Genomic DNA, 26,817 nt, shown 5'->3' with positions numbered 1-26,817 from the left:
CCTTAGCATATCATTAGCATATTATGCTTTGATTGGTTGAACGGACAACCAGACATCCGGACACTTAGCATATTAGGCTTTTATTATATAGGACTAGGGGCCCGGTGCACGAAATTCGTGCACTGGGTGTGTGTGTGTGGGGGGGGAGTGTCCCTCAGCCCAGCCTGCCCCCTCTCACATACTGGGAGCCTCAGGCGTTGACCCCCATCACCCTCCGATCGCCTGATCGGCCCCTTGCCCAGGCCTGACGCCTCCGCCAGAGGTGTCAGGCTTGGACAGGGGACCCCCATCTCCCCCCGATCACTGGCTCTGGCCCCCGCCCAGGCCTGAGGCCTCTGGCCCAGGAATCATGCCTGGGCAGGGGACCCCCATCTCCCTCTGATCGCTTGCTCCACCTCCCGCCCAAGCCTGACAACTCTGACCCAGGCTTCAGGCCTGGGCAAGGGGACTATCATATCCCCCCAATCCCCGGCTCCGCCCCCCACCCAGGCCTGATGCCTCGGCCAGAGGAGTTGACCCTCATCACCCTCCGATCACCAATCACCGGATCGGCCCCTTGACCAGGCCTGAGGCCTCCGGCAGAGGTGTCAGGCCTGGGCAGGGGACCCCCAGCTCCCCGCGGTTGCAGGCTCCGCCCCTGCCCAGGCCTAATGCCGCTGGCTGAGGCGCCCGGCCCGGGCAGCAGGGACCTGCAGTGGCAGCGGGGGGCGCCGCGATCGTGGGCTTCGCTTTAGGCCCAGGCAAGGGACCCCTAGCTCCTGGGACTGCCAGCTTCGACCGTGCCCAGCTCCCATCGATGGCTCCACCCCTACTTCCTGCTATCACTGGCCAGGGTGGCAAAGGCGCCTGATTCTCCTATCATGGCTGGGGGGCAGGGCAAAGGCCCCCGGGCTGCCTTTGCCCTGCCCCCCAGCTCTTAGCTCCCCCCTGGGTTTCTGATCACTGTCAGTGGCAGGGGGCTTCTTCCTGCTTTCCCTTTCGCCTCCCTGCATTGTGCCTACATATGCAAATTAGCCGCCATCTTGTTGGCAGTTAACTGCCAATCTTAGTTGGCAGTTAACTGCCAATCTTAGTTGGCAGTTAATTTGCATATGGCCCTGATTAGCCAATGAAAAAGGTATCGCCGTACACCAATTACCATTTTTCTCTTTTATTAGTGTAGATTATCCATTTACTCCAGGGACTAAAGTCCTATCCTTGAATCCCAGTCCACAACAGTCTGCCAGACCTGCATACACACTAGCTCTTCTAGCTCAACACAGATCTTTAAGTGCTTACTGATCCCAGAGACATAGTCTTCTTCATGGAAAAAGATCAGCTTACTCCATCTACTCCCAACCTAGGAAATCTTTCTTCCATTAATAGCAAATGGAACTCTTCCCAAATACTGCTTCAACTTAGTAGTCATGTGTAGTTTATGTTTTGACTCCTGGAGTCTCACTTATTTTACCTTTCATAATTCGTGCCCAAATGATACATATGTGATATTACTGCTAAATATGCATAATTTGAATTTGATTCAATTTACAGAATACAAGGTATTAGAAACCAGATATTTTTGCTCAGGAAACATAACTTTGATTTCTTTATTCATCATGTAGTTACTATGTACCAGACACATAAAAACATTGACCCTTGCACATAGCACAACACATCCTATATAATAAAAGGCTAATATGCAAATCGACTGAACGGCAGAACAACCAGTTGCTATGACGTGCACTGACCACCAGGGGCAGCTCCTGTGTTGAGCGTCTGCCCCTGGTGGTCAGTGCACTCCCACAAGGGGGAGTGCCTCTCAGCCGGAAGCCGGGCTCATGCCTGGCGAGCGCAGCGGTGGTGGTGGGAGCCTTTCCCACCTCCACGCCAGTCGGACATCCCCCAAGGGCTCCCAGGCTGCAACAGGGCGCAGGCTGGGCTGAGAAACTGCCCCCTGCCCCCGAGTGCACGAATTTCGTGGACTGGGCCTCTAGTAGCTTTCAAAGAGCTTACAGTATTTAAGATGTACTTTTGAACATTCTAATACAATTGTCAATTGATGGTGGAGGAGAAATGCTTGTGCTTTCTTTTTCATAAACATTGGTGTAAGAAAGATTTCTTTGGTCCACAGAGTAAATAATATAGACTGTAGGGTTATATGTTCATTGCTGTAGCTAATTCAAAGCAAACAGTAGGGAGAAAAAGATGTTAATAAATATCTGTAGAAAAATAAAACTACCTAAAACAAAGCCTGCCTCAATGTATTATGTAATGAATGTCATGGACAATATTCTCAGGAAGTAACAAAGATATACACTCTTCACTGCATCTTTGTGAAAATGTTGCAATTTAGTGTCAGAGGTTTTTAATTAATCTTTAAGACAAATGCCTTACTACAACTATATACTATTTAATCTAAATGTATACTTACACTTCTGGTAAACAGTTTTAAGTAAAAGTTAGTATGGCAGTATAGGAAAATTATTCAAAATTACTCTATCCCAAAGCTATGAATAGGATACACTGCAGTATGAATGAGCCATAACTTTTCTATAAGCTTTAAGAGACACAGAGACACCAACTTTCTTTACCTTTGTGTCTTACCTGTATTTATTCATGTTATAAATATGAAATAACCCCTACCTTTCACAAATAATGTATAAACGTAACTGCAACAGCTTAGTGCAAAACCTTTAAATACATATAATTGAAAGAAAAACAGAAACGCAAATAACTACAATATAATATAGTAAACTATAGTATATAAAAATATTCTGTAAAGGAATTTGGTTCAAGACAAGTGTTGAAAGGGCTCTATGAAGGAAAAGATTACTTCTAGTAGCTGTGAACAGGAAAAGTTTCACAGAATAGATGAGCTGGAAGTTGGAATTTAATGAATTAGTAAAATTAGTAAGATCAGCATAAATAGAACTTAGGAAATGAGGATTCCAGAAAGACAAAACACCATAGACTAAGGCAATGATGGCGAACCTTTTGAGCTTGGCGTGTCAGCATTTTGAAAAACCCTAACCTAACTCTGGTACCGTGTCACATATAGAATTTTTTTGATATTTGCAACCATAGTAAAACAAAGATGTATATTTTTGATATTTATTTTATATATTTAAATGCCATTTAACAAAGAAAAATCAACCAAAAAAATGAGTTCGCGTGTCAGAGGTGACATAGGTTCGCCATCACTGGACTAAGGTGTAGAAGTAGGAAAGCACAAGCCACGTGCAGAAGGACAAAGATGTGTATCTGACTGAATGAAAGGCTATCACTAGGGAAACACAGTAAAATATTAGGTGTAAGGTAAGTCAAAAGAACATTCCCCAAAACAAAGACACTTCTTGCTATTTGAACAAGTTTTTGCAAAGGTCAACCTGGTACCCTGGCCTGTGTGGCTTAGTTGGTTGGTGGGTTTGATTCCTGGTCAGGGCACATATCAAGTACCGGGTTCGATACTTGGTAAGAGCATATGCTGGAGGCAACCGATGTTTTTTTAAAAAAGTGAACCTGGAAGTATTTAAAAGGATGAAAGGGAAAACAAAAAAGATTAAAAGTAGAGAAATAGTAGAAGGGAATTACAGAGAAGACACTGTGAAATAAAATTTCATCAGATGTACAATCTCATTAGATATAGTAGAAAGGGGAAGAAACTTTGGAGTAGAAAATTCAATAGTGACTCATGTTTTAATTCTGGGTTTCTGGAAAAATTTTGGTATACTTTAAGAAAATTAAGAAGTCAGAACTAAAAACTAGTCCATGGAAATTCATATTGAAGCATTAGGAATAAAGTGGCATCATGTCTGCAACTTATTCTCAAACAGTTAAAAAATAAATAAGAGGTATATAATATATATTTATATATGATGCTACTATACATAATATATATGCATATGTGTTTGTATACATAAAAAATATAAAACAAATCTAGTAAAATGCTAACAGTTGGACAATCTGCATTCTTGTAACTCTTCTATGTCTGAAATTATTTCAAAATAAAAAGAATTTTAAAAAGGAAAAAAAGAGTGGTGATTTAACAGAATTAAACACCATTTATTAAATAAGCATGTACGGAAAAGTCAGACACAGTTAAAAAAGATACAGCTTAACTTCTAGAGGGAGAGAGACAGTAAGTAAATAAAATGTATACTATGTTAGATGGCAATAGTGCTCTAAAGAAAGGAGAAAACACACACACACACAAACACACACGCACACGCACATGCACACGCACACGGAAAGGAATTGTAAGTCCCCTTGAGTAGGAGTGAGGATTTGCCATTTTAAATCTTTAGGGGAGGCCTCAACAAGAAGATGAAACAGAGGGCCCTGAAACAAGGAGCAAGACTGAAAGGACTGAGCAAAAGCATAATGATGGTGGGTTAGTTTAGTTTTGTAGAAAAAATAATTTATGTTTATCTTCAAATCAATTGGATAGGATTTGCTGATAGAATGGATATAGGCTGAGAAAGACAGAGTCAAAATGACTAAAAGATTTATAGCCTGAGCAGCCAGAGAGATGAAGTTGCCATATGGAAGAGAGGTGGGCAGGGGAATAGAAAGCTTGGGAGTTTCGTTTTTAAAACATCTTTGGCCCATTAAATATTTAAGTAAAGATGTTCAACAAACATTTGGTTATGAGTCTGGAGTCCAGGCCGGAGACATAAATCTAAGTGACATAAGCTTAGATGTGTTATTTTAAGTTATGAGATTGGATGTGATCATCAAAAGAGTAGTGTGTGTAGAAAGAGAAAATGATGTCCATTATTTGTTAATGCAATCATAGAGTTAGTATAAACATGATACTATATAGTGTTTACTTAGAGATCAGTAATTACTTGCGTAGAGAGCTATAACAAATATGAATTAGGACAACTGCAAAATAAGGGTGGTTTAATAAGTAGCAAAAGTCTCTGAAATAACAGTACACCAAAAAGAAATAACAAAAGCGAGATGTCCCCTAAGAACTAAGAAATGGAAAACAATATTGCCCATATCAGAAAGTCCTTATATATACTATTACTATCATGTGACTGGACTGAGTAAATGACTGAGTAAATGAATAAAACCAGAAATCCATGAAGTCTTCCTCAAAAGTATAAATAGTATTAAAATCTTATATAATAAAATGGTAATATGCAAATTGACCCTGACAGCAGAATGACCAGAATGACCACTGGACCAGTAACTATGAGGCGAATGGCCACCTGCGGTGCGGGTAGTTACATCCTAGGCCAGTATCTTCACTGACAAGGTCAACCTTTACCTTAACTGAGCCTATCTGTCTTTTTGCATCTATGATAACATACCCTTGAAATGTCTGGGTAACTTGTAACTTCCCTTTATCTGGACCCCTTGAGGCACAACCTAATGTGCCTGGGCTTCAGGACAGATACCACAGATTCCTTCATTGTTATGTTAATTGTCCCTGCACCCACCTAAGTATGTGTCTATCATTTTACTTTTGATCCAATCCCAGGGATTTCCCTACTCTGCTTTCTCCTGCCTCTCTAGTCTATACCAATGGATTTCCTGTAACCCACCTATGTGCCTTTCCTTTGATTGCAATGTATACTAGTAAATACAGATGTAACCCACCATTCTCTGGAGTATTATCTCAATTTGTTGAGGTTCTGCTTCCTGGCATATGTCAACAGTTTGGCTCAAATAAACTCACAAAAATTCTTTACAGGTTTCACCCGGGTTTTTTACATTAACAAACCAATGAATGCATAAGAAAGTGAAACAATGAATCAATATTTTTCTCTCACTTTCTTGCTTTCTTCTCAAATTACTTAATAATTTTTTATTTTTTGTAAGAAAATCTCCATGCAATTTTCAGAACAGGTACTGGGGCATAACTCAAATCTGACCATTCTGACAATTATACCTCTCAATATTAAGTAATAGCTTGGCATTTTGGCATTCTTAAAAAAAAGAGTTTGGAAGTTAGAATCTTTTACTATTATAAATAATACTACAACAAGTAAGTCTGTGGCAAATTACATTAGGAAAGTTACCACTTTCTATTTTTGTTTTGTACTTCGTTAACTGTATATAAGACCTATTTCATAATATTGGTGTGAGGATTTAAGTGACATAAAAATTACCATCTCAGTGCAAAGTCCAGAGTACAAACTCCAGAAAGTCTTCTTTGTTTCCAAGATCAAGACATAATCCTGTGTCAGGTGGAAGTGTAGTTAGACAGCCATGTGAGTTAACGAGTATGAAAATATGGACTAAAGTCTAATTAACACAAGTCTCTAGAATGTTATTATCTTACCTGGTCAACATTTTTTTTTAAATTTTTATAAACATGAGATGAACATGTACTTACTACAAATTCAAGTAAGAAATCACATAGGCAAAAGTTTATTCTCCTACCTTCAAGCAAGTTTAGTCTGATTTCCAATTTTGCTTGTATATCCATGAGTCCCAGAAAAAGCAATGTAATTTGCCTAGAGTCTCAGAAAAATCATACAAAGGGGAGCTAGAATCGTCTCAGCTTCTAAGTGCAAGACTCTTTCACTTTTCTCAAAATGTTTTTGTAAACAATGTTGTACCACCAAATACTTCTACAAAATTAAGAGGAATTATAAAGAGTGATTACAATGCATATCTTTTCCTCCATAATATTTTGCCCTTTAAATAAACGTGGAGGATAAAAGTAAGGTAGAGAAAAATGGTAGAAGTCATCCTGGAAAGGTAAAGGGTATGAAGTTTCACTGAAGTTAATTAAAAACTGTGGCAAACAAATCAACACTGATGAAACAGCAAACACATAAAAAAATACTAAGTCACTACAAAGAAGATATATATCTATCTATTCCATATATACATATACATATATATATATATTCACATATATATATATATATATATATATATATATAGCGACCAGAACGCCAGAACGACCAGAATGACCGGTTGCTATGATGCCCACTGTGGCCAGAGACCGGCCTGATTAGGGGGTGGGGCCGGGGGCCAACCTCCCGTGGTCCCTCCCCCCAGCCAGCCCCACCCTGCAGTCCTTTCCCCTGGCCAGCCCCTCCCCACCCCATCAGCCCATAGTCCATCTCCCAGGCCTGCCCCACCCCTGATCGCTGCCCCCCCAACCTCCTGAAGGCCCTCCCCCTGCCCAGCCCCACCCTGCCCCCCGATGGGGTCCCCCAACCCAATAGGCCCACAGTCCCTCCCCCCAACCAGCCCCTCCCCTGATCGCGCCCCTTACCCCAATAGGAGGCAGGGGCGGCCGGCTAGCCAACCTCCTGCAGGCCCTCCTCTCGCCCGGCCCCACCCCAGATCATCCCCCCCACCCCGGATCAGGTGCAGGGCCGGCCAGCCAACTGCCTGCAGTCCTTCCCCCAGGCCGTTCACCCCTGATCGGCCCTCCACCCCATTTCGGGACAGGGCCAGCTGGTCCACTGCCCACAGCTCCTCCCCATGGCCTGCCCCACCCCCGATCAGCAGGCCCCACCACGAATGGCCCACAACACTTCCCCCCAGCCAGCTCCATCCCCCCACCCCATTGGGGTTGGGGCCTGCCAGCCAACCTCCCGCTGTCTCTTCCTCCCCACAGGCCCGGCCCCGATCCACCCCGATTGGGGCCAGACCAGCCGGACCCCACCCGTGCACAAATTTGTGCACTGGGCCTCTAGTGTGTGTGTGCGTGTGTGTATAAATCCTAAGTCACTACAAAGGACATATATATAAATACCTGGTTAAATAACAATCATCAATTAAAAAAGGTAGATCATGTGTGTCATAATTCAAACCAACAAACTGTATTTTAAAAGTGATAACATTTATGAAATGATTATAAACTTTAAGTTGGTTATTTGGTGATATTAATAAAATATTGCTACCTTGGGACATGATAATGATATTAGAGTGATGTTTAAAAAAAACAATAGAGAAAGTAAAGCCTTTTTTAAAAAATATATTTTTATTGATTTCAGAGAGGAAGGGAGAGATGGAAACATCAATGATGAGAATCACTGATCGGCTGCCTCCTGCAGGCCCCCTACTGGGGATTGAGCCCGCAACCTGGGCATGTGCCCTTGACCAGAATTGAACCTGAGACCCTTCAGTCCCACAGGCCAACACTATCCACTGAGCCAAAATGGCTAGAGTGTAAAGTTCTTATCTTTTGGTACTACATTCTGAAATATTTATAGATGAAATGATGTCTAAGATAACCTTCAAAATAACATGGAAAGGAAAACAGGGGTAGAGAGATAAAACAAGATTGGCCATGATTTGATAACTGCTATAGCTGGGCAATGGTTACATGAAGGGTTCATTATGCTATTATGTATCCTAAAAAAGAGGCTGAAATATTCTATAATAAGAACTTTTATAAAACAGATAAAATTGCTAATGGCAAATATCATAAAAGTAGTGTAAATAGTACAAGCTTTAACTCCTTGACACATTCATACTATTGTCTCAAAGAGCTTATACTGCCTTAAATGATGACTCACGTACTCAGAATACATAAAGATATCCCTCAAAGTAAGAATGCTTAGAGCTCTTCTAAACTTCTCAATCATGTATGAATGAGAATATATTCTGAGACGGGCCCCAAATCCCAAACTAATACTACCAAACTACAAACATAGGTTCTCACAAGAAATCAGAGTTGCATTTAAAAACCAGGGAAGCCGAAACCGGTTTGGCTCAGTGGATAGAGCGTCGGCCTACGGACTGAAGGGTCCCGGGTTCGATTCCGGTCAAGGGCATGTGCCTTGGTTGCGGGCACATCCCCAGTGGGGGGTGTGCAAGAGGCAGCATATCGATGTTTCTCTCTCATCGATGTTTCTGGCTCTCTGTCCCTCTCCTTTCTTCTCTGTAAAAAATCAATAAAATATATTTAAAAAAATAAAAAATAAATAAAAAAAATAAAAACCAGGGAAGTCATAACTAACTATACCTCAATCCATGTAAATCATTTCTATGTCTTCACGTAGAGTACCATTTACTTGTAAGAGAAACACAGAAAGCAAGAAAGATACTATGACCATGATCCCTTTTGTGATTACTACCTAAGGCAATTTATGAAGTAAAGTTACCAAGAATCTTTAGTAGTCACTAAAAGTATTAACAGTACTAGAATTAACCAACAGCTCTTATCAAGCTCCTTTACTTGGTCATCATTATAGAAACAAAGAAGAGAAGCATAATACATACTGGAGGCCGGCCAGGACGACCCCTTTTCCTTTTCCCTTTGACTTCAGTTTCTTCAAGTTCGCTGCCAGCATCAGAATGAGCAGTAGTTTCATTAGTTGAATCCCTAGAAAATGTGATATATTATTTTAGTGAACAAATTAATTCATAAATACAATGCAGTATTGTTCCACTATTTTCCTTACCTCCTATTATATGGATGCTTAGAAGTGGTTTATACTTCTACTTTAGCAAATCAAAAATGTTATCCTCCCTGGCTAATATCACATAACATTGAGTGAAATGAAGCTCCCAAATAGAGAAATAAAAAGGAGGAAATGACTATGGAAATGGCAGCTGCTATACAAAATATAAATGTAAAATACAATGGGAAAAGACTAATTCTTCAATATAAAAAGAAAGGTTTGGGAAGAATTTTACTCGTTTTATAAATCATGAAAATCAGTGGTGGGCTGGTAATTGTTTAACAACTGGCTCTTCAATATATATATATATATATATATATATATATATATATATATGCACATAAACTTAGAAATGTTACCAATATAAAGGTAAATTCCATGTCGCTCATTTATTCACACAAAATGATTTCGATAATTTTGCCAAAGTCCTGTATTCATAACTAACCTAAGGTTGCAAGTGAAAAACAAATAGGGTTTTGACATGAAAGATGGTTTATACCTTTGTTCACTTGAATGAATGAAATGCAAGTGAAATGAAAAAGACATTTGTTGGAACTTAAATCATTGTACAGTGGTATAAACAACGTCTTCACTGAATTGGATAACAAATCTCAAATACTGGACTGCTTCAATTTTTTGTGCTCTCATAATGTAATGGCTATAGACTTGATACAAGTTTAATCTCATTGTTAATTTATCACTTTATTGAATCTATAACCAATTTATAAAACAATAAATTGAGCCCTGATTTACAATATTTACTGATTTTCATAATGTAAGTATTCCCACCACAGCCAATTAACTGATTTTCATAATGTAAGTATTTCCACCACAACCAATTTCAAACTACAAAATTGACATCATCAGAAGTGGGAAGTAATGAACAGTAATAGTACACCACTAAAAAGTATTTTCACCATATAGATAGAATAGATGTAAATAAAAAATTAAAGAGCAGAAAATACTATGTAATTAGGAAGTGAAGAGTTTTGACTATTATTACTTTTACTTATAATATTATTTAATTTTAAGTTTATATGATTTAACTTTTTTAAATAGCTATGTTATATTCAATCAGGGTCAGAAAATTCCTAGAAATTAAATATTTAGCCCTCCAGGCCAATATAAGTTGGCTCCAGCATGGTGCTGAAAAGGTATGGATAATCTGAACAAAAACTTATTCACTAAATTCTACATCAGTAACTATATATTGTCAATAGTCTTGACCATCTGTTGCTCAAAATTTTTAACTGCATGTGTAACATGCTTTTTTGAATTCTACCTCAAGTTCACCAAATACCACATGTAAAACTATGTTCAATACTGATTTATTTCTAGCTCTATGCTCATGGCCATACCACTAATTACCTAATTAAGTTAATGCATGCATGTGCTTTAAGTTGTCATAAAATTTATTACTGTCACCACACCACTATCCTGTCTTACTCAAATTATTAGAATCACATCAATCTTCCTTGAGCCATTGGCTAACAAATCCTCGTAAGTTGTCCTCAGTATAAAAATTCTGTCTCTCATTCTTTCCATGATTACCTATAATCACCACTCCCTGAATTAATCTCATTTCCCTGCTTCTCCTAATTCCCTTGTCCAAGCCATTCTGTACAATGCTACCAGTAACATTCTTATAGCATGTTACCTCCCTACTTGCAAATCTTCAAAGGTAATCTAGTACCAAAAACTATAAATAATATTGATCTAATTCAGGGGTCACCAAACATTTTCTTAAAAAACTATACTGTAAATATTTTAGTCTTGGGGGAGGGGGGTCTCCACATCTTTATGTCTACTACTCAACTCTGGCACCATAGCATGAATGTGGCCAAGGACAATACATAAATGAATAGCCATTGTCCAATAATACTTAAAAACAGGCATCTGAGTCACTAGCAGTAGTTTGTTAGTTCCTGATCTAGTTGATCTTACTCATCTCTTCTAAAGGACAATAAATCATATTATATTTTCTCCTCATTACAGTTCAAATAGACTATACTCAGCATATACTGTGTGCCAGTTTATATAAAACATGCACATAAACTTTGTAAAAAAAACATACTATTTTCCCAATTCTAGATGAGGAAACAAAAGATATGAAAACCTGATATCCTGTCCATAAACACACACCTAGTTAAGTGGCAGAGTCCACTTAGTTATCAAGGTGAACTTCAATTTTCTATCTCCATGTCAGGATACTAGAATGCAAATTTTATGTTTTGTATTTCTCTTGTGTAAACAGAACCCACTTTTGATGCTTATAAAAATCTCCTGGTTGCGCTAGCCGGTTTGGCTCAGTGGACAGAGCATCAGCCTGGGGATTCAAGGGTCCCAGGTTCAATTCCGGTCAAAGGCATGTATCCTGGTTGCAGGCATATCCCCAGTGGGAGGCATGCAGGAGGCAGCTGATTGATGTTTCTCTCTCATCGATGTTTCTAATTCTCTATCCCTCTCCCTTCCTCTCTGTAAAAAAATCAATAAAATATATTTTTAAAAAAAATCTCCTGGCAACTACAGGATCTGGTTAATTCCAGGTTATAATATGTGACCCATTAGTGAAATTAATTTATCCTTGAACAAGAGTTTACTGACAAAAGAGAAAAGTACCATTTGTTTTCTAATTCTGCTAATTACATCAGCTTTAAAGGTGAATGCTATTACCAACAAATAAGCTAATACACTCCAATTAGTATATGTAGGAATGTTTATGAGAATATATACTACATAAATTTTTTAATGTCAAGTAATAGAGAAGATATAAGAATACGAAGAAGAGCCCTAACCGGTTTGGCTCAGTGGATAGAGCGTCGGCCTGCGGACTGAAAGGTCCTGGGTTCGATTCCGGTAAAGGGCATGTACCTTGGTTGCGGGCATATTCCCAGTGGGAGATGTGCAGGAGGCAGCTGATCGATGTTTCTCTCTCATCGATGTTTCTAACTCTCTATCTCTCTCCCTTCCTCTCTGTAAAAAATCAATAAAATATATTTAAAAAAAAAAAAAAAGAATACAAAGAAGAGTTTCACTTCACCACACTAACTCTGAATTCCAACATGCAGAATAACATTAAGTTTGATCAATACTTTTCAATAAATGTTTGTTTTTACATATAAAAATATAAAATATCTATATTTCAATTTTAAAAATTTTAAATAGGAATTTCCATACAAATATGTAGAATTCCTGAATAGTAGTAACTGCATAATATATATGAAATTTATTTTAACTACTTCACTATCAAAGGCACTTAGATTGTGTCTAGTTTTGTACTATTACAAATAGAGCTGAAACAACTTTCCTTGTACATTAACTCTTACTATATACCAGTAAATATCTCTCTAGGATAGACACAATAGAATGCTGGGTGTGAAGGGTATGCTAATTTGAAGTTCAACCAACTGCTCTACACAAACCCTGTAAATAGCTAATGTTCACATTTATAAGACTATTGAATATTAAGAGAATGGAAAAATCAGATCAATTATTATAAAAACTAGAGGACCCGTGCACAGTGGGGTCCCTCGACATGGCCTGTGGGATAGGGCCGAAACCGACTCTCCGACATCCCCCAAGGGGTCCCAGATTGCAAGAAGGCACAGGTCAGGCTGAGGGACCCCACGGGTGCAAGATCGGGGCTGGGGAGGGACAGTGGGAAGCTCCAGGGCATGTCTAGCGATAGCCCGTCTCGCCCAGTCCCAATTGGCTGGACCCCAGCAGCAAGCTAACCAACCGGTCAGAACGTCTGCCCCCTGGTGGTCAGTGCATGTCATAGCAACTGGTCGAATGGTTGAATGAACAGTCGGACACTTAGCATATTAGGCTTTTATTATATAGGACTAGAGGCCTGGTGCACGAAACTTGTGTGTGGGGGAGGGGGTGTCCCTCAGCCCAGCCTGCATCCTCTCTAATCCGGGACCACTCGGGGGATGTCTGACTGCCGGCAGTTGGACATCCCTCTCGCAATCCAGGACCGCTGGCTCCTAACTGCTCACCTGTCTGCCTCATCACCCTTAACCACCTCTGCCTCAGCCCCCGCCACCATGGCTTTATCCAAAAGGACGTCCGGTCTATCTGGTCTAATTAGCATATTACCCTTTTATTAGTATAGATGATTTTTTTTCCTCCCTAAAACTCTTTAAAATTCTATCTACCTCTCTCTAATTCCACTGTAATGACTTTAGTTCAAGTTGTCAACATCTCTGGCCTGGATACTGCAACATCCTCCTCCTATTAAGTCTTCTTGCTTCTATTGTTGCCCCTTACAATTTAATCACTATACTGCACTAAGAATGATTTTTCTAGGTATGTCTTGTTAATTCTCTTCCATGCTTAAAAACTCTACAGTGGTTTCCTACTATTCCTAGGAAGAAAGACTCCAAATCTTAATATGATTTAGCAGATTCTTGTATGATATAGCCCCACTCTAGTCACAAGCCTTACCTCATGTCATTCTCTATTCCCAAACTGGGGAGTGGGGTGGGAAGGAAACAAACAAAACCCAGCTTTATTTCAGTCCCTCAAACATACCATAACTTCTCCTTTTTCAGGGTCTTTGCACGTGCCATTCCTTCAGTCTTGAATTTATATACTGATCTATTCTTTCACCAAACCCTCACTCCATTTACTATCACGTGAACTATCTCACCCTTAGAAAAGTTGACTTGCCCAGCCGACGTGGCTCAGTGGTTGAGCATCAACCTTTGAATCAGGAGATCATGGCACATCCTCAGGTTGTGAGCTTGATCCCCACTGTGGGGTGTGCAGGAGACAATCAATGATATGCTCTCATCATTGATGTTTCTATCTCTCTCACCCTGTCCCATCCTCTCTGAAATTAATAAAAAATATATATTTTTTTAAAAGTCGACTAAATCAAGGCATGTGTTAAAATTCTCATAAAATCCTCTGATTTACCTTCATAGCACTGAAGGCATTTAGATCTATATTTGTAGTTATTTGATTAGTATCTATCTATAATAAGCTTTATGCCAACAAGGACTCAAGTCTTCTTTTTTTTTATCCTCACCCAAGGATATGTTTTGGTTTGTTTTTTATTTTAGAGAGAGAGGAAGGGAGGGAGAGAGAAGGTAGGGAGAAAGGGAGAAATATCAATGTGAGAACGGAACATGGATCATCTGCCTCCCGTATGCACTCAGACAGAGGATCTAACCTGTGACCTAAGTATGTGCCCTAACCGAGAATAGAACTGCAACCTTTTTGGTGTACCAATGACAATACAACTGAGCCACCCAGCTAGGGCAAGGACTGATTCTCTTTTACATACTCTTTCTCCCTAAAATCTGGCATACTTCCTGGTACAGCATTATGTGGTGGAATATATATGGCAATTCATAGTATTTGACAATGCCTAATAGTAAGCAACACTATGATGACAAATTCATTGATAATTGTAATATTTAAGTAAGCCAAGAAATAATGAGGTCACTCACTACAGTGACCTTTCTAGTGCCTACATTACAAAAATCGGTATTATGTTCGAGTAAAGGGTGAATAAAGAAGCTTGAGGTAAGTAACTAGAAAATGCTTAAATTGTATCTCTGATATTTGGAGGAAAGGAGGACAAGAATTGATGGTTTTTCAAGCAGGTAAAGTAGTTTGGACAGGTTCTTTATCTTAGAGCTCTGAAGGAAAAACAGAGAGCCAGTAGACCAATGGAAAGCCAACTATAATCTCTTGGGAAAAAAGTATATAAATAAGCTGGATGTATTATAGATTTGTACACCTGAAACCTATATAATTTTACTAACCAATGTCACCCCAATAAATTCAATTAAAAAATAAAAATTAAAGAAGTCTTTTGCACTAAAATATAAAACAAATAAACTGGGATGATAAACATCCTATATAATAAAAGGCTAATATGCAAATTGACCGAACAGTGGAACGACCCAGCTGCTATGACACGCACTGACTACCAGGGGGCAGATGCTCAATGCAGGAGGCTGCCCCCTTGTGATCAGTGTGCTTCCACAAGGGGAGGGCCACTCAGTCAGAAGCCCTGAGCCGGGCTCATGGCTGGCAAGCATAGCAACAGTGGCGGGAGCCTCTCCTGCCTCTGCAGCAGCACTAAGCTGTCAGTCGGACATTTCCCAAGGGCTCCCAGACTTTTGCACCGGGCCTCTAGTGTGTGTGTGTGTGTGTGTGTGTGTGTGTGTGTGTGTATAATTGTGTAAACTGTTGATTCCTTTCATTGTATCTAAACTGTTATCACATAAGATCATAGTATACATATTCCTAATTAGCACCTTGATGAAACCTATGAAAGGAAAAGTATCTGCCATTACAATGATCACATTTCCAAGAAAATCCAAAAATTAGACTCAATTCTAGATTGGTCCTGTAACTCCAAAAAATCTAATGAGATGTTACCAGAAATGTCAACTGGTATGTCCTTCAGATTACTTCTGGCAACCAGAATAGACTAAGAATCTCAATCTCAGGGAAAACAAACCGGAGGTGGGAGGTATGATAGAGAAACTGTGATACAGAATAAAGGTCTACAAACATTTTCTGTAAATAGCCAAACAAAATATATATGGTTTACAAGCAATCTATTCTCTATCACAACTTGTAGCACAAGAGAAATCATAAACAATCTATAAAGGAATGAATATGGTTCTTTTTAAATTAACACTTTATTTTTTGTTCAATACCACAGAACATATTGACATTATAATACCATGGGCCAAGGATGGATATGGTAGTTATGCACTCTAATTGTTCTTTGAATTCAAACATATTGCCTGACTATCTAAATATATCAGAGAACATATTTGATATGTCTCATAAAAGAGAACATTTTGATATAGAAAAATGTTATACACATTTTAAAAAATAAGAAAATTACAATACTTACTGTAACACTGGTAACTCCGAAGTAATCATTGCTGGAGAGATCTTTCCACAATGGAGCAAAAGAATCAAGTGCTGTACAACTCAAAACTTTAAAAATAACCTCAAAGGCAATCCTGTTAATAAAAAAAAATATATTTTTCCAGTTTTATTGAAGTATAATTGACAAAACTGTTAAGATGTTTAAAATATACAATGTACAATGTGATTACTGGATATAGATGTATATTGTGAAGGGCTTCGCCACAAGTTAATTAACACATCCATCACCTCCCATATTTACTGTTATTTTGTGTGAGATCATTTAAGTTCTACTCTTTAGGCAAATTTCAATTATACGATAAAATGTTATTAACTACAGACACCATGTTATACATTAGATTGTCAGATCTTATTCACCTGTAAGTAAAAGTTTGTATATTTGCACCAACCTCTCCCTATTTCCCCCAGTCCATGGTCCCTAGCAATCACTTTTTCACTCTGTTTCTAAGAGTTCTACTGCCCTCTTTCCCCCCGGGATTTCACATATATGATACCATGTGGTATTTGTCTTTCTTTGAGTGGCTTCTTTCATTTAGCATAATGTCCTCCAGTATCATCCATGTTGTCAAATGACAGAATTTCCTTTATTTAAAAACACAGAAATATTTTTCTGTGTTTATATCTGTGCATATAAATGCAGGTGCACACACACATTTTCTTTACTCATTCATCTATAGACAGGCACTTAGGTTATTTCCATACTTTGGCAATTTGTGAATAATGCTGCTATGAACATGGGAGTACAAATAACTCTTTGGAATAATGATTTTGTTTCCTTTGAAAATATACCCAGAAGTGGGACTGCCAAATCATATAGTATTTTTACTTTTCATTATTTGAGAAATCTCAATACTGTTTTTTCCAGTTTACGTTCCTACCAACAGTGTACAAGGGGTTCCTTTTCTCCATGTCTTCAGAGCATTTTTCTCTTGTCTTTTTGATAATGGATATCTTAACAAGTGTAAGGTGACAGTGTTTTTTTACTTGCATTTCCCTGATGATTAGTGATGTTGAATAGTTCTTCATGTACCTGTTGGTTATTTGCATGTCTTCTTTAGAAAAATGTCTATTTAGGTCATTTGAAAAGAAAAATTATTATGAAATTAAAATCTCAACTATATGGACTACAATCAATCAATACCACCAGTAATCATACTCCTTGGTATTTACCCAAATGAAGTGAAAACTTATGCCCACACCAAAGTTTGCATGAATATGTTCATAGCGGCTTTATTCAAAATTGCCAAATCATGGAAGCAACCAAGATGTTCTTTAGGAGGTAAATGAATAAATAAACTGTGCTATAAGCAGAAAATGAAATATTATTTGGCACTAAAAAGAAATGAGGTATCAAGTCATGAAAAGACATGAGAAAGCTCAAATGCTTATTACTAAGGAAAAGAAGCCAATCTGAAACTGCTAAATACCATGTAATTCCAACTATGTGGCATTCTGAAAATGGCAAAACTATGGAGATAGCAAAAGGATGCATGGTTGTCAGGAGTTCCAGGAAGAGAGGGATGAATAGGTAAACACAGAGGATTTTTAGGGCAGTGAAACTATTCTGTATAAAACTACAATGGTGGACACAAATATATGTCATGTATTTGTTAAAACCCATAGAATGTACAATATCAGGAGTAAACCCTAAGCCGACCAGTGTGGCTCCGTGGTTGATCATCGACCTAAGAACCAGGAGGTCACGGAATGATTCCTGGTCAGGGCACATGCCTGGGTTGCAGGCTCCATTCCCGGTGCGGGTGGTGCAGGGGGCAACCAATTAATGAGCCTTTCTCATCATTGATGTTTCTATCTCCCCCTCCCTCTCTCTTCATCTCTGAAATCAATAAAAACATATTTTCAAAAATAAAATCTATTTTTAAAAAGTAGCAGGGGAAGTAGGACAAAACAGAGCATCTAAGACAGGACAAGATGTACAAATGGATTAACATAGGTTCAACTGGAATTCCAGAAAAAGAATGTACAGGACAGAAAAAATATTTGATGAAATAGAGGAGAATTTGTCAAAAATAATTTAAGATATTAAAACACAGATAAATAGATTTATAAACAGAATAAATACTTTAAAATATAAATATTGCTAAAAACCAAAAGTTAGAGAAAATTCAAAAGGAAGTTAAAAAAATAAAATTCTTCATCAGACTTTTCATTGGAAACGATGTAAGCTGAAAGACATGGAATAATATCCTTACAGTGCTGAGAAGAAACAAAGTGACCCCTAAATTATATACTCAATGATAATAATCTTTCAAAAATGAAATAAAAGAGTGATGCCATGAAAAATGGAGAAATAGGCAGCTCCAAGAATAAGCCCTTCAATGAAGCAATTCTTAGGCTGGAAAAAAAATAAAGACAAAAACAACATTTATGGACAAAAATCAACTTTAAGGGACCTAATAAAAATGTAAATAAAGGAGTTTTTAACCAAAAAAAAAGAGTCTATTAGCCCTGGCCAGTGTGGCTCAGTTGGTTGAGCATCGTCCCATGCACTGAAAGGTTGCCTGTTTGATTCCTGGTCAAGGTACAACCCCAGTTGGGGTACAAGTGGGAGGCGGCCGATCAACATTTATTTTTCTTTCTTTTTTTTTTAAAAAAAATATATTTTATTGATTTTTTTACAGAGAGGAAGGTAGAGAGAGAGTTAGAAACATCGATGAGAAAGAAACATTGATCAGCTGCCTCCTACACATCTCCCACTGGGGATGTGCCCGCAACCCAGGTACATGCCTTTGACCGGAATCGAACCTGGGACCTTTCAGTCCGCAGGCCAACACTCTATCCACTGAGCCAAACCGGTTCCAGCAACATTTATTTTTCGCATCAGTGTTTCTTGCTTGCTCTCTCTCCTTTCCTCTCTCTAAAAATCAATAAAAACATATTTTTAAAAGAATCTATGAAATCTTCTAAGAAAGTACTATAGGCATTTAGCTTATCTGTCTACCACCCACCCTCCCCAGCTCAATGGTGACCATAGGAATAGCAGTTCAAGTTCCTGGTACAGCTTGCTAGTGCCAAAAAGAAAAACATGGATCATAGTATTCTAAAAAAATTGAAACTGTGTGTTTTGAAGGGCTTCCCAGCTGTCATCTTTCAAAAAAATTTTTAATACAGACACTACAAGTAGCTGCCTGAAGCAAGAGACAGTGGATGGGACAAATGGCAGAACATATGAAAAGCCTTGAAATAAGGAGGCTGAGAAGGAAGATACTGTGAGAAATAAGAGCTTTAAAGGGCTATCTGTACACCAGGAAATCCAGAGTACTACATGCAAGCCCACAGATGGATGTATACTTAGAGAAAAACTGAGAGGAGCATAAGCTTTCAACTCTAGTTGATTTTTGGGCTGTGTGAAATCACAAGGTAAAGATCAAGACTACTTAGCTAACCTTTGAAGGAATACCTCAGCTAAGTAACAGTATGCAAACACCAAGAGATAACATTTTTTCCTTTTGACTACCACTGGCTCGGGAGATCATTGCTTATGATGGAGATAAAATTTCATTTATTATACATGACAAGGATTAGTCTTTGCAAAAATAGTTTGGAAATGTCACTAAACAGATGACTGCAGTCCTTAAGAGGTAACAAGAATAAACCCTTGGAAGAGGACAGAATCAGTGTCTAGTTACCACATTATAATATTCAAAGTGTCCAATTTTTAACAATAAAAACAAAAAATCATGAGCATATGAAGAAACAGAAAAGTATGGCCCATTAACAGGGAAAAAAAATGTAAAGCTCTCTTCATCTGAGAGTCATTTGGCTTGTCATTTTTCTTTAGACCGTGGACATTCATCTGTGTTGTGGGATGGCATGTGTACATAAGATCATTTATGAAGGCTTTTCGAAATTTAACAGTCCTCCATTTTGGTAAATCCTATTCCTTTATCTCACATCCTAATACCTGCTTGGCCTGCCATCTTCCCCCTTCACCAGCGTGAGTCACAGTAAGAATGCAATCCTCAACTGTTTATCTTTTAAATAAAACACTGCTAAATTTGGTTAGTTTGTTAACTGAGTTCTCCTCATGTTCAATTTTGCATCCTCTGCTTTTATATATTTACTAGAGGCCCGGTACACAAATTCATGCATGGGTGGGGTCTGCCGGCCAGGGGGAGGGGCCGAGGGTGGTTGGCGGGCTGGCCCCGTGCCCTGGTCAAACTTCTGGTTGAACTCCCAGTCGAACTCCTGGTCAAGGGGACAATATGCATATTAGCCTTTTATTATATAGGATGCCATCCCACAACACAGATGACTGTCCACGGTCTAAAGAAAAATGACAAGCCAAATGACTCTCAGATGAAGAGAGCTTTACGTTTTTTGTATTGATCAATCTCTACCGAAACTTTACTCTCTGAAAATACAATTCCATGATAAACACATTCAAGCTTTCCCCAAATGCTGCCTCCATATTATCTTCATATCTAGTCACAATTTTCCTTACTAACACTACTCTCTTAATTTTATCTTCTTATAAACTCCAACATCATAAAATGGCACCTAGAACCTTAATGCTCTCCAGTAATCTCATCTTTCACTATTCCTTTCCCATTACTCTAATACCAAAGTGATTATTTCCTGTACAAAACCAACTCTCTTCTGCTTTTCTGATGTGTACATACTAGCTCATGCCCCATACCTGACTCTTCCTGAAACAAACTGGAAATCTCCAACCTTTCTGAAATCTAGGTAGAATTAGGTCTCACATCTATAAATTTTCATTCTACCTTGTACACGAACACAACTCAATACTTTTGCAATATATTGTGTGCATGCATATATTACTCTGCAAACTGTAATAAATTTCATTCAGTTCCCTTTTGACTACTCTATGTTGACTTTTAAAAATTATATATGGTTTTATTTGTTTTTAGAGAAAGAGGGAGAGGAATAGAGAGTTAGAAACATTGACCAGCTGCCTCCTGCACGCTCCCTACTGGGGATCGAGCCCACAACTCAGATATGTGCCCTGACCGGGAATCAAATGTACCTCTTGACGCTCAACCACTGAACCACACAGAGTGAACAATAAACTGAATTTTTAGAACCGTTGTAAGTTCACAGCAATTGCCACATGATCTTTTAGAAAGAACTGTCTTCCCTTTCTGTTCCTAACAAATTGTCTAGTACCTGGCACCCAAAAGTGGCAGAAAAATTAGCAAGTCTAAAAATAAAGACATACATTGCCACTAGTTAACATTAATAAAGTGGTAAATAGCTAATTCAACAGTAAGTTTGTTTTTAATGCTATTGTGCATAGGATCTTACCACCATAATTTCGAATTATGCAATTACATAACTGTTATATAATTTACCTTTTAATTTAAATACAACTTTTCATTTCTGGAAATCTGTAAAACACTGAAGCTAAAAAAAGCTCCATCCCTGGTTTCTCTCTGGAGAAGAATACTGCTTCCTGGTAATATATACATTGTGTGTCAGTGTCCACCTAAGGTACGACAGCTGCACTATGTGAAAAAGGGAGAAAAATCTAAGAGTATCAATTGGACATATCCAAACCAGAGCATTGATGAAGGATCAGAATCAAAAGTCATATGCAAAATAACAAGTCTAATAAACAACAGTAAAATTATAAACCCAAAGTGGAACCAAGAGAAAAGAACTGAATATAAAGTACTTTATCAAGACTAGAACAGGTTGGAAACAATAATGAAAGTTCAAAGACTGCAGGGATTTAATATATGGATCTGTGGCAGAGTCAAGATATTCATTCATAGCTCTATTATTAATCCAACTAAAAAAAAAGGATTACAGTTGTGTTCATTACCATTTTAAGATAAAATTTTTAATTTAAATAAATTTATTTAAATATAGAGCCCTCCAAACTATTCTTATACCATATTAAATCATATAATTCACTGATCACAAATAAATGTTATTGATTGGTGTGTTCTAAATTTAAAAAGCATTTAAAATGCCATCAGTTTTTAAAATAACTAACAAGTAAAAAGGTACCCCAAGGAAATTAAGTTGCCTATATTAAATAACCCTGCACTAAATATTTGAGAGAATACTTGCAAATAGAAAACTGACAGACTTGCCTATCAAAAGTACAGGAATTTATGTTTTCATTTGCTTTATATTAAAACCGCATTGTAATTTTTAAAAATCACAGATTTTCGCCCTAGCTGGTTTGGCTCAGTGGATAGAGCATCAGCCTGCAGATTGAAGGGTACCAGGTCAAGGGCACATGCCCAGGTTGCGGGCTTGATCCCCAGTAGGGGGCATGCAGGAGGCAGCCGATCAATGATTTTCTCTCATCATTGATGTTTCTATCTCTCCCTCTCCCTTCCTCTCTGAAATCAATAAAAATATATTTTAAAAAATAATAAATAAAAATTACATATTTTCCATAATTCAACCACCACCACCACCACTTAACCTCTCCCCACTAAAAATGACATCCTTTTAGATATTTTCCTAATGAACATACCTACTCATACAAATAAGAACTGTAATAGCTTCATGTATATCACCCATTTATAACTGCACACAGGGAACAATAAAAATATTTCAGAGTATGACCTTTACCTAAAGCAAATAAACATCTACTGTTAAAAAGTTTCTGAAAAAATAAAAATACTTATGGGAAATGCTTTAAAAAAACACCTTATGAATAATTAAATTATATAGCACTACGATTTTCATATAAAAATTATTTCAAAAGTGTGGAAACAACAACCATTACTTTACCACCGTCCTAAGAAAAATTTGTGAAGTTTAACAAAAATACATTTTTTCATTTTAATATGATGAAGAAAACATCACTGAAGGCCAACCTTTTTTTTCAATTCCCTTAAAGTATGTGTGAATTATATTAATCCATTAAATAAAGCTTTGCAGAAAAAAAGATTATCATGTCACCCATAATTTATAGCTAAAGCTTAACTATCTTTCCATATACTTTCTCCATAGTTTATTAACTGTTTATAAAATATTAATTTGCAAAACTAAATCCACAATACTAATTCTAATTTTGAAACATGAACAATATTAAAAACCTTTCTCACTGTATTGTGCACATTTCTGTTCTCTGGGCTAGGGATAAATCTCCAATTTAAGTCTCCAAGAGATATTCTAAAATGGTTTTCTATATGCTTCGTTTCACGGGGGAGGTGGGGAGGGGGGGAGGGAGAGACACACACAAAGTTAAAAAGCCAACACCATCTTCTTTTGGTGCCAACCATTCCATACCTCCAACTGGTATTTAAAATCTAGTAATAAATGCCTGCTCTTAAGGAACTTAAAATTTCAGCAAGACAGAAAAAGTATAGAATCCATGATAGGTGGACTTTATGCTTCTTAAGTGAAGAATATATACCTATTAAGTTTGATGAAGCATAAATTCTATGGAACCTTGATCAGGAAGATATGGGTTCTTAACAAATCCTTATGACTATGTAAACTTTAAAGAGTGTGGTCCAAAACAGAAAAAAAAAGATATAAAAGTATAGTGGCTCAGTACTTTTTGGACTAGTTTAGCAAAAGTTCCTTTATAACTAATTAATTAAAAAGAGGAAAATAGTAATATTACAATGGAAAAACCTGGCAAAAATCTCCCTTAATGAAGAAGTCATAGTTAACACCACTAATAAAGAGACATATCAACAGAAGCCTCCTGGTATGATGAACAAAGAAGGGTAGAACTTCAGTTGTGTGTATTCTTGCGAGAAAAAAAAAAAAAAAAGAAAGAAAAACCTGAATTTAATCACAAGGATAATCACATAAACTCAAACTGAGGGACATTCAAAATATCTGGCTAATATTCTTAAAAAGAGTCAAGGTTATAAAAGACAGCAGCAATCTTGAGAAAGAAGAATGAAGTAGGAGTGATCATGATACCAGATATCAAACTATACTACAAAGCCATTATAACCAAAACAGCTTGGTACTGGCACAAGAGAAGGCATATAGACCACTGGATCAGAACAGAGACCCCAGAAATTGATCCACATCATTACGGTCAATTAATATTTGACATAGGAGGCAAGAACATACAATGGAGTAAAGACAGTCTCTTCAACAAATGGTGATGGGAAAACTGGACAGACACATGCAAAAAGATGAAATTAGACCATCAACTTACACCATTCACAAGAATAAACTCAAGATAGATAAAAGACTTAAATGTAAGGCATGAAACCATAAAAATCTTAGAGAACATAGGCAATAAAATCTCGGACATCTCACGTAGCAATATGTTTACAGATACATCTCCTAAGGCAAAGGAAACTATGGAGAAAATAAACAAATGGGACTACATCAAAATAAAAAGCTTCTGTACAATAAAAGAAACCACCATCAAAATGAAAAAGGAATCCACTGTATGGAAGAACATATTTGCCAATGATATATCTGATAAGGGGTTAACATCCAAAACATTTAAAGTACTCATACAACTCAACAAAAGGAAAACAATCAAATTAAAAAATGGGCAGAAGACCTGAAAAGACATTTCTCCAAAGAGGACATACAAATGGCCAAGAGACATATGAAAACATGCTCAAAGTCACAAATCATCAGAGAAATGCAAATTAAAACCACAAAGATATCACCTCATACCTGTCAGAATGGCTATCACCAAAAAATCAACAAAAAACAAATGCTGGCAAGGATGTGGAAAAAAAGGGAACACAGTTCACTGCTGGTGGGAATGCAGATTGGTGCAGCCACTATGGAAAACAGTTTCCTCAAAAAATAAAAAACGGAACTTCCATTTGATCAAGCGATCTCACTTCTGGGAATATATCCTAAAATCCCCAAAACCAATCAGAAAGAATATATGCAACCCTATGTTCATAGCAGCGTTTTTTACAATAGCTAAAATCTGGAACAGCCCAAGTGCCCCTTAGTAGATGACTGGATAAAAAAGCTATGGAACATTTACACTATGAAACACTATGCAGCTGTAAAAAAAGAGGGATCTCTTACCCTTTGGGACAGCATGGATGGACCTGGAAAATATTATGCTAAGTGAAATATGCCAACCAGAGTAAGACAAATATCACATGATCTCACTTATTTCTGCAATCTAATGAACAAAATGAATTGACCAACAAAATAAGACCCAAAGCACAGAGGTATGGAACAGGCTGGCATACCTCGATGTGGGGTTGAAGGGTCAAGAACAGATAAACCAAAGAAGTTATATACTTACTAGAGGCCTGGTGCATGAAATTCCATGGGTAGGGTCCCTAGGCCTGCATGGTGATCAGGGCTGATCGGGGCCTTCCGGCTACTGGCCAGGGCCTCCCTTCCCCAGCTGCCGGCTGATGGCCGGGGCCTCCCTTCTCTGGCTGCCGGCTGATGGCCGGGGCCTCCCTTCTCTGGCTGCCGGCTGCCGGCCGGGGCCTTCCTTCATTCCGCACCACTCCCTTGTGGTCAGTGCACGTCATAGCAAGCAAATGAACTCCTGGTCAAACTCCCAAGGGGACACTTTGCATATTAGCCTTTTATATATATAGAAGATATGCATAGGCCATGAACACAGGCAATAGGGTGGTGAAGACCTGGGGCGGGGGGGTGGGGGGGAGAAGCTGAGGAGGAGGAGGGTAAAGGGTGGGGGTAAACAGGAGATATCTGTGATACTATCTATAATAATAAAAGCATAATACGCAAATCAACCGAACAGCAGAATGGCCATCCAGACGATCTTCCAGATGACCACCTATGACATGCACTGGTGCCAGGCCAGCCAAGGCAGATGCGATGCGATTGGTCAGGGGGCCCCGCCATCACCCCACGATTGCACCGCAGAGGGAGGCCCCGGCCACCCTCTGCACTATGATCGATCGTGGAGCCCCAGCCGGGTGGGCTGGGCCTCCCTCTGCTGGGCGGTCGATTGCAGAGCCCTGCAAGATCGATCCCCCAAAAAGGAGGGCTCAGGCTACCTTGGCTGGCGGCGCTACAGCAGGTGGGTGGGGCCTCCCTCTGCTGGGCGATTGATTGTGGAGCCCCATGATCAACTGCCTCAAAGAGGGGGGCCCATGCCCTAGTTGCTTTGGCTCAATGGATAGAGCATCAGCCTGCAGACTGAAGGGTCCTGGGTTTGATTCTGGTCAAGGGCACATGCCCATGTTGTGGGCTCGAACCACAGTAGAGAGCTTGCAGGACGCAGTCGATCAATCATTCTCTCTCATCATTGTTGTTTCTATCTCCCTCCCTCTCCCTTCCTCTCCGGAATCAATAAAAATATATATTTATAAAAAGAAAAAAGAGGGAGGCCCAGGCTACCCGGCAGGCAGCACTGAGGCGTGTGTGCAGAACCGGCCAGCAATCGCCCCACAGAGGGAGGCCCAGGCCAGACAAGCAATTGCACCCGTCTGTCACCTGCAGAGGGAGGCAACTGGTGGCAGGCAGGCAGGCGGGGGGGGGGGGGGGGGGGGGGGTAGTACAGCGCCACACAGATGGCAAGCAGTGGCAGTGGTGGGGGTGAAGCCAGCTGCCAGCAGCCAGGGGAAGGAAAGTCCCAATAGGCCCTGATTGCCGGCCA

At 38.8% G+C, this 26,817-nt stretch overlaps 1 protein-coding gene across 1 annotated transcript in view; it reads right to left on the bottom strand.

The window, feature by feature from the left end:
* Positions 1–26,817, bottom strand: part of STAG1 (STAG1 cohesin complex component) — a 345,726-nt gene that overhangs the window by 227,634 nt on the left and 91,275 nt on the right. The window contains exons 2-3 of the mRNA XM_081106167.1: positions 16,246–16,357; positions 9,178–9,280 (exon numbers count right to left, since the gene is read on the bottom strand). Of these exons, the coding sequence (XP_080962293.1) occupies positions 9,178–9,280; positions 16,246–16,274 (132 nt within the window). The 5' untranslated portion in view covers positions 16,275–16,357. The remainder of the gene's footprint in view (positions 1–9,177; positions 9,281–16,245; positions 16,358–26,817) is intronic.

Source organism: Myotis nattereri (genome assembly GCF_964212035.1).
Source record: "Myotis nattereri genome assembly, chromosome: 14".
NCBI lineage: Eukaryota > Metazoa > Chordata > Mammalia > Chiroptera > Vespertilionidae > Myotis > Myotis nattereri.
The sequence above is the reverse complement of the archived record's forward strand: the minus strand, read 5'-3'. Positions and strand labels throughout refer to the sequence as shown.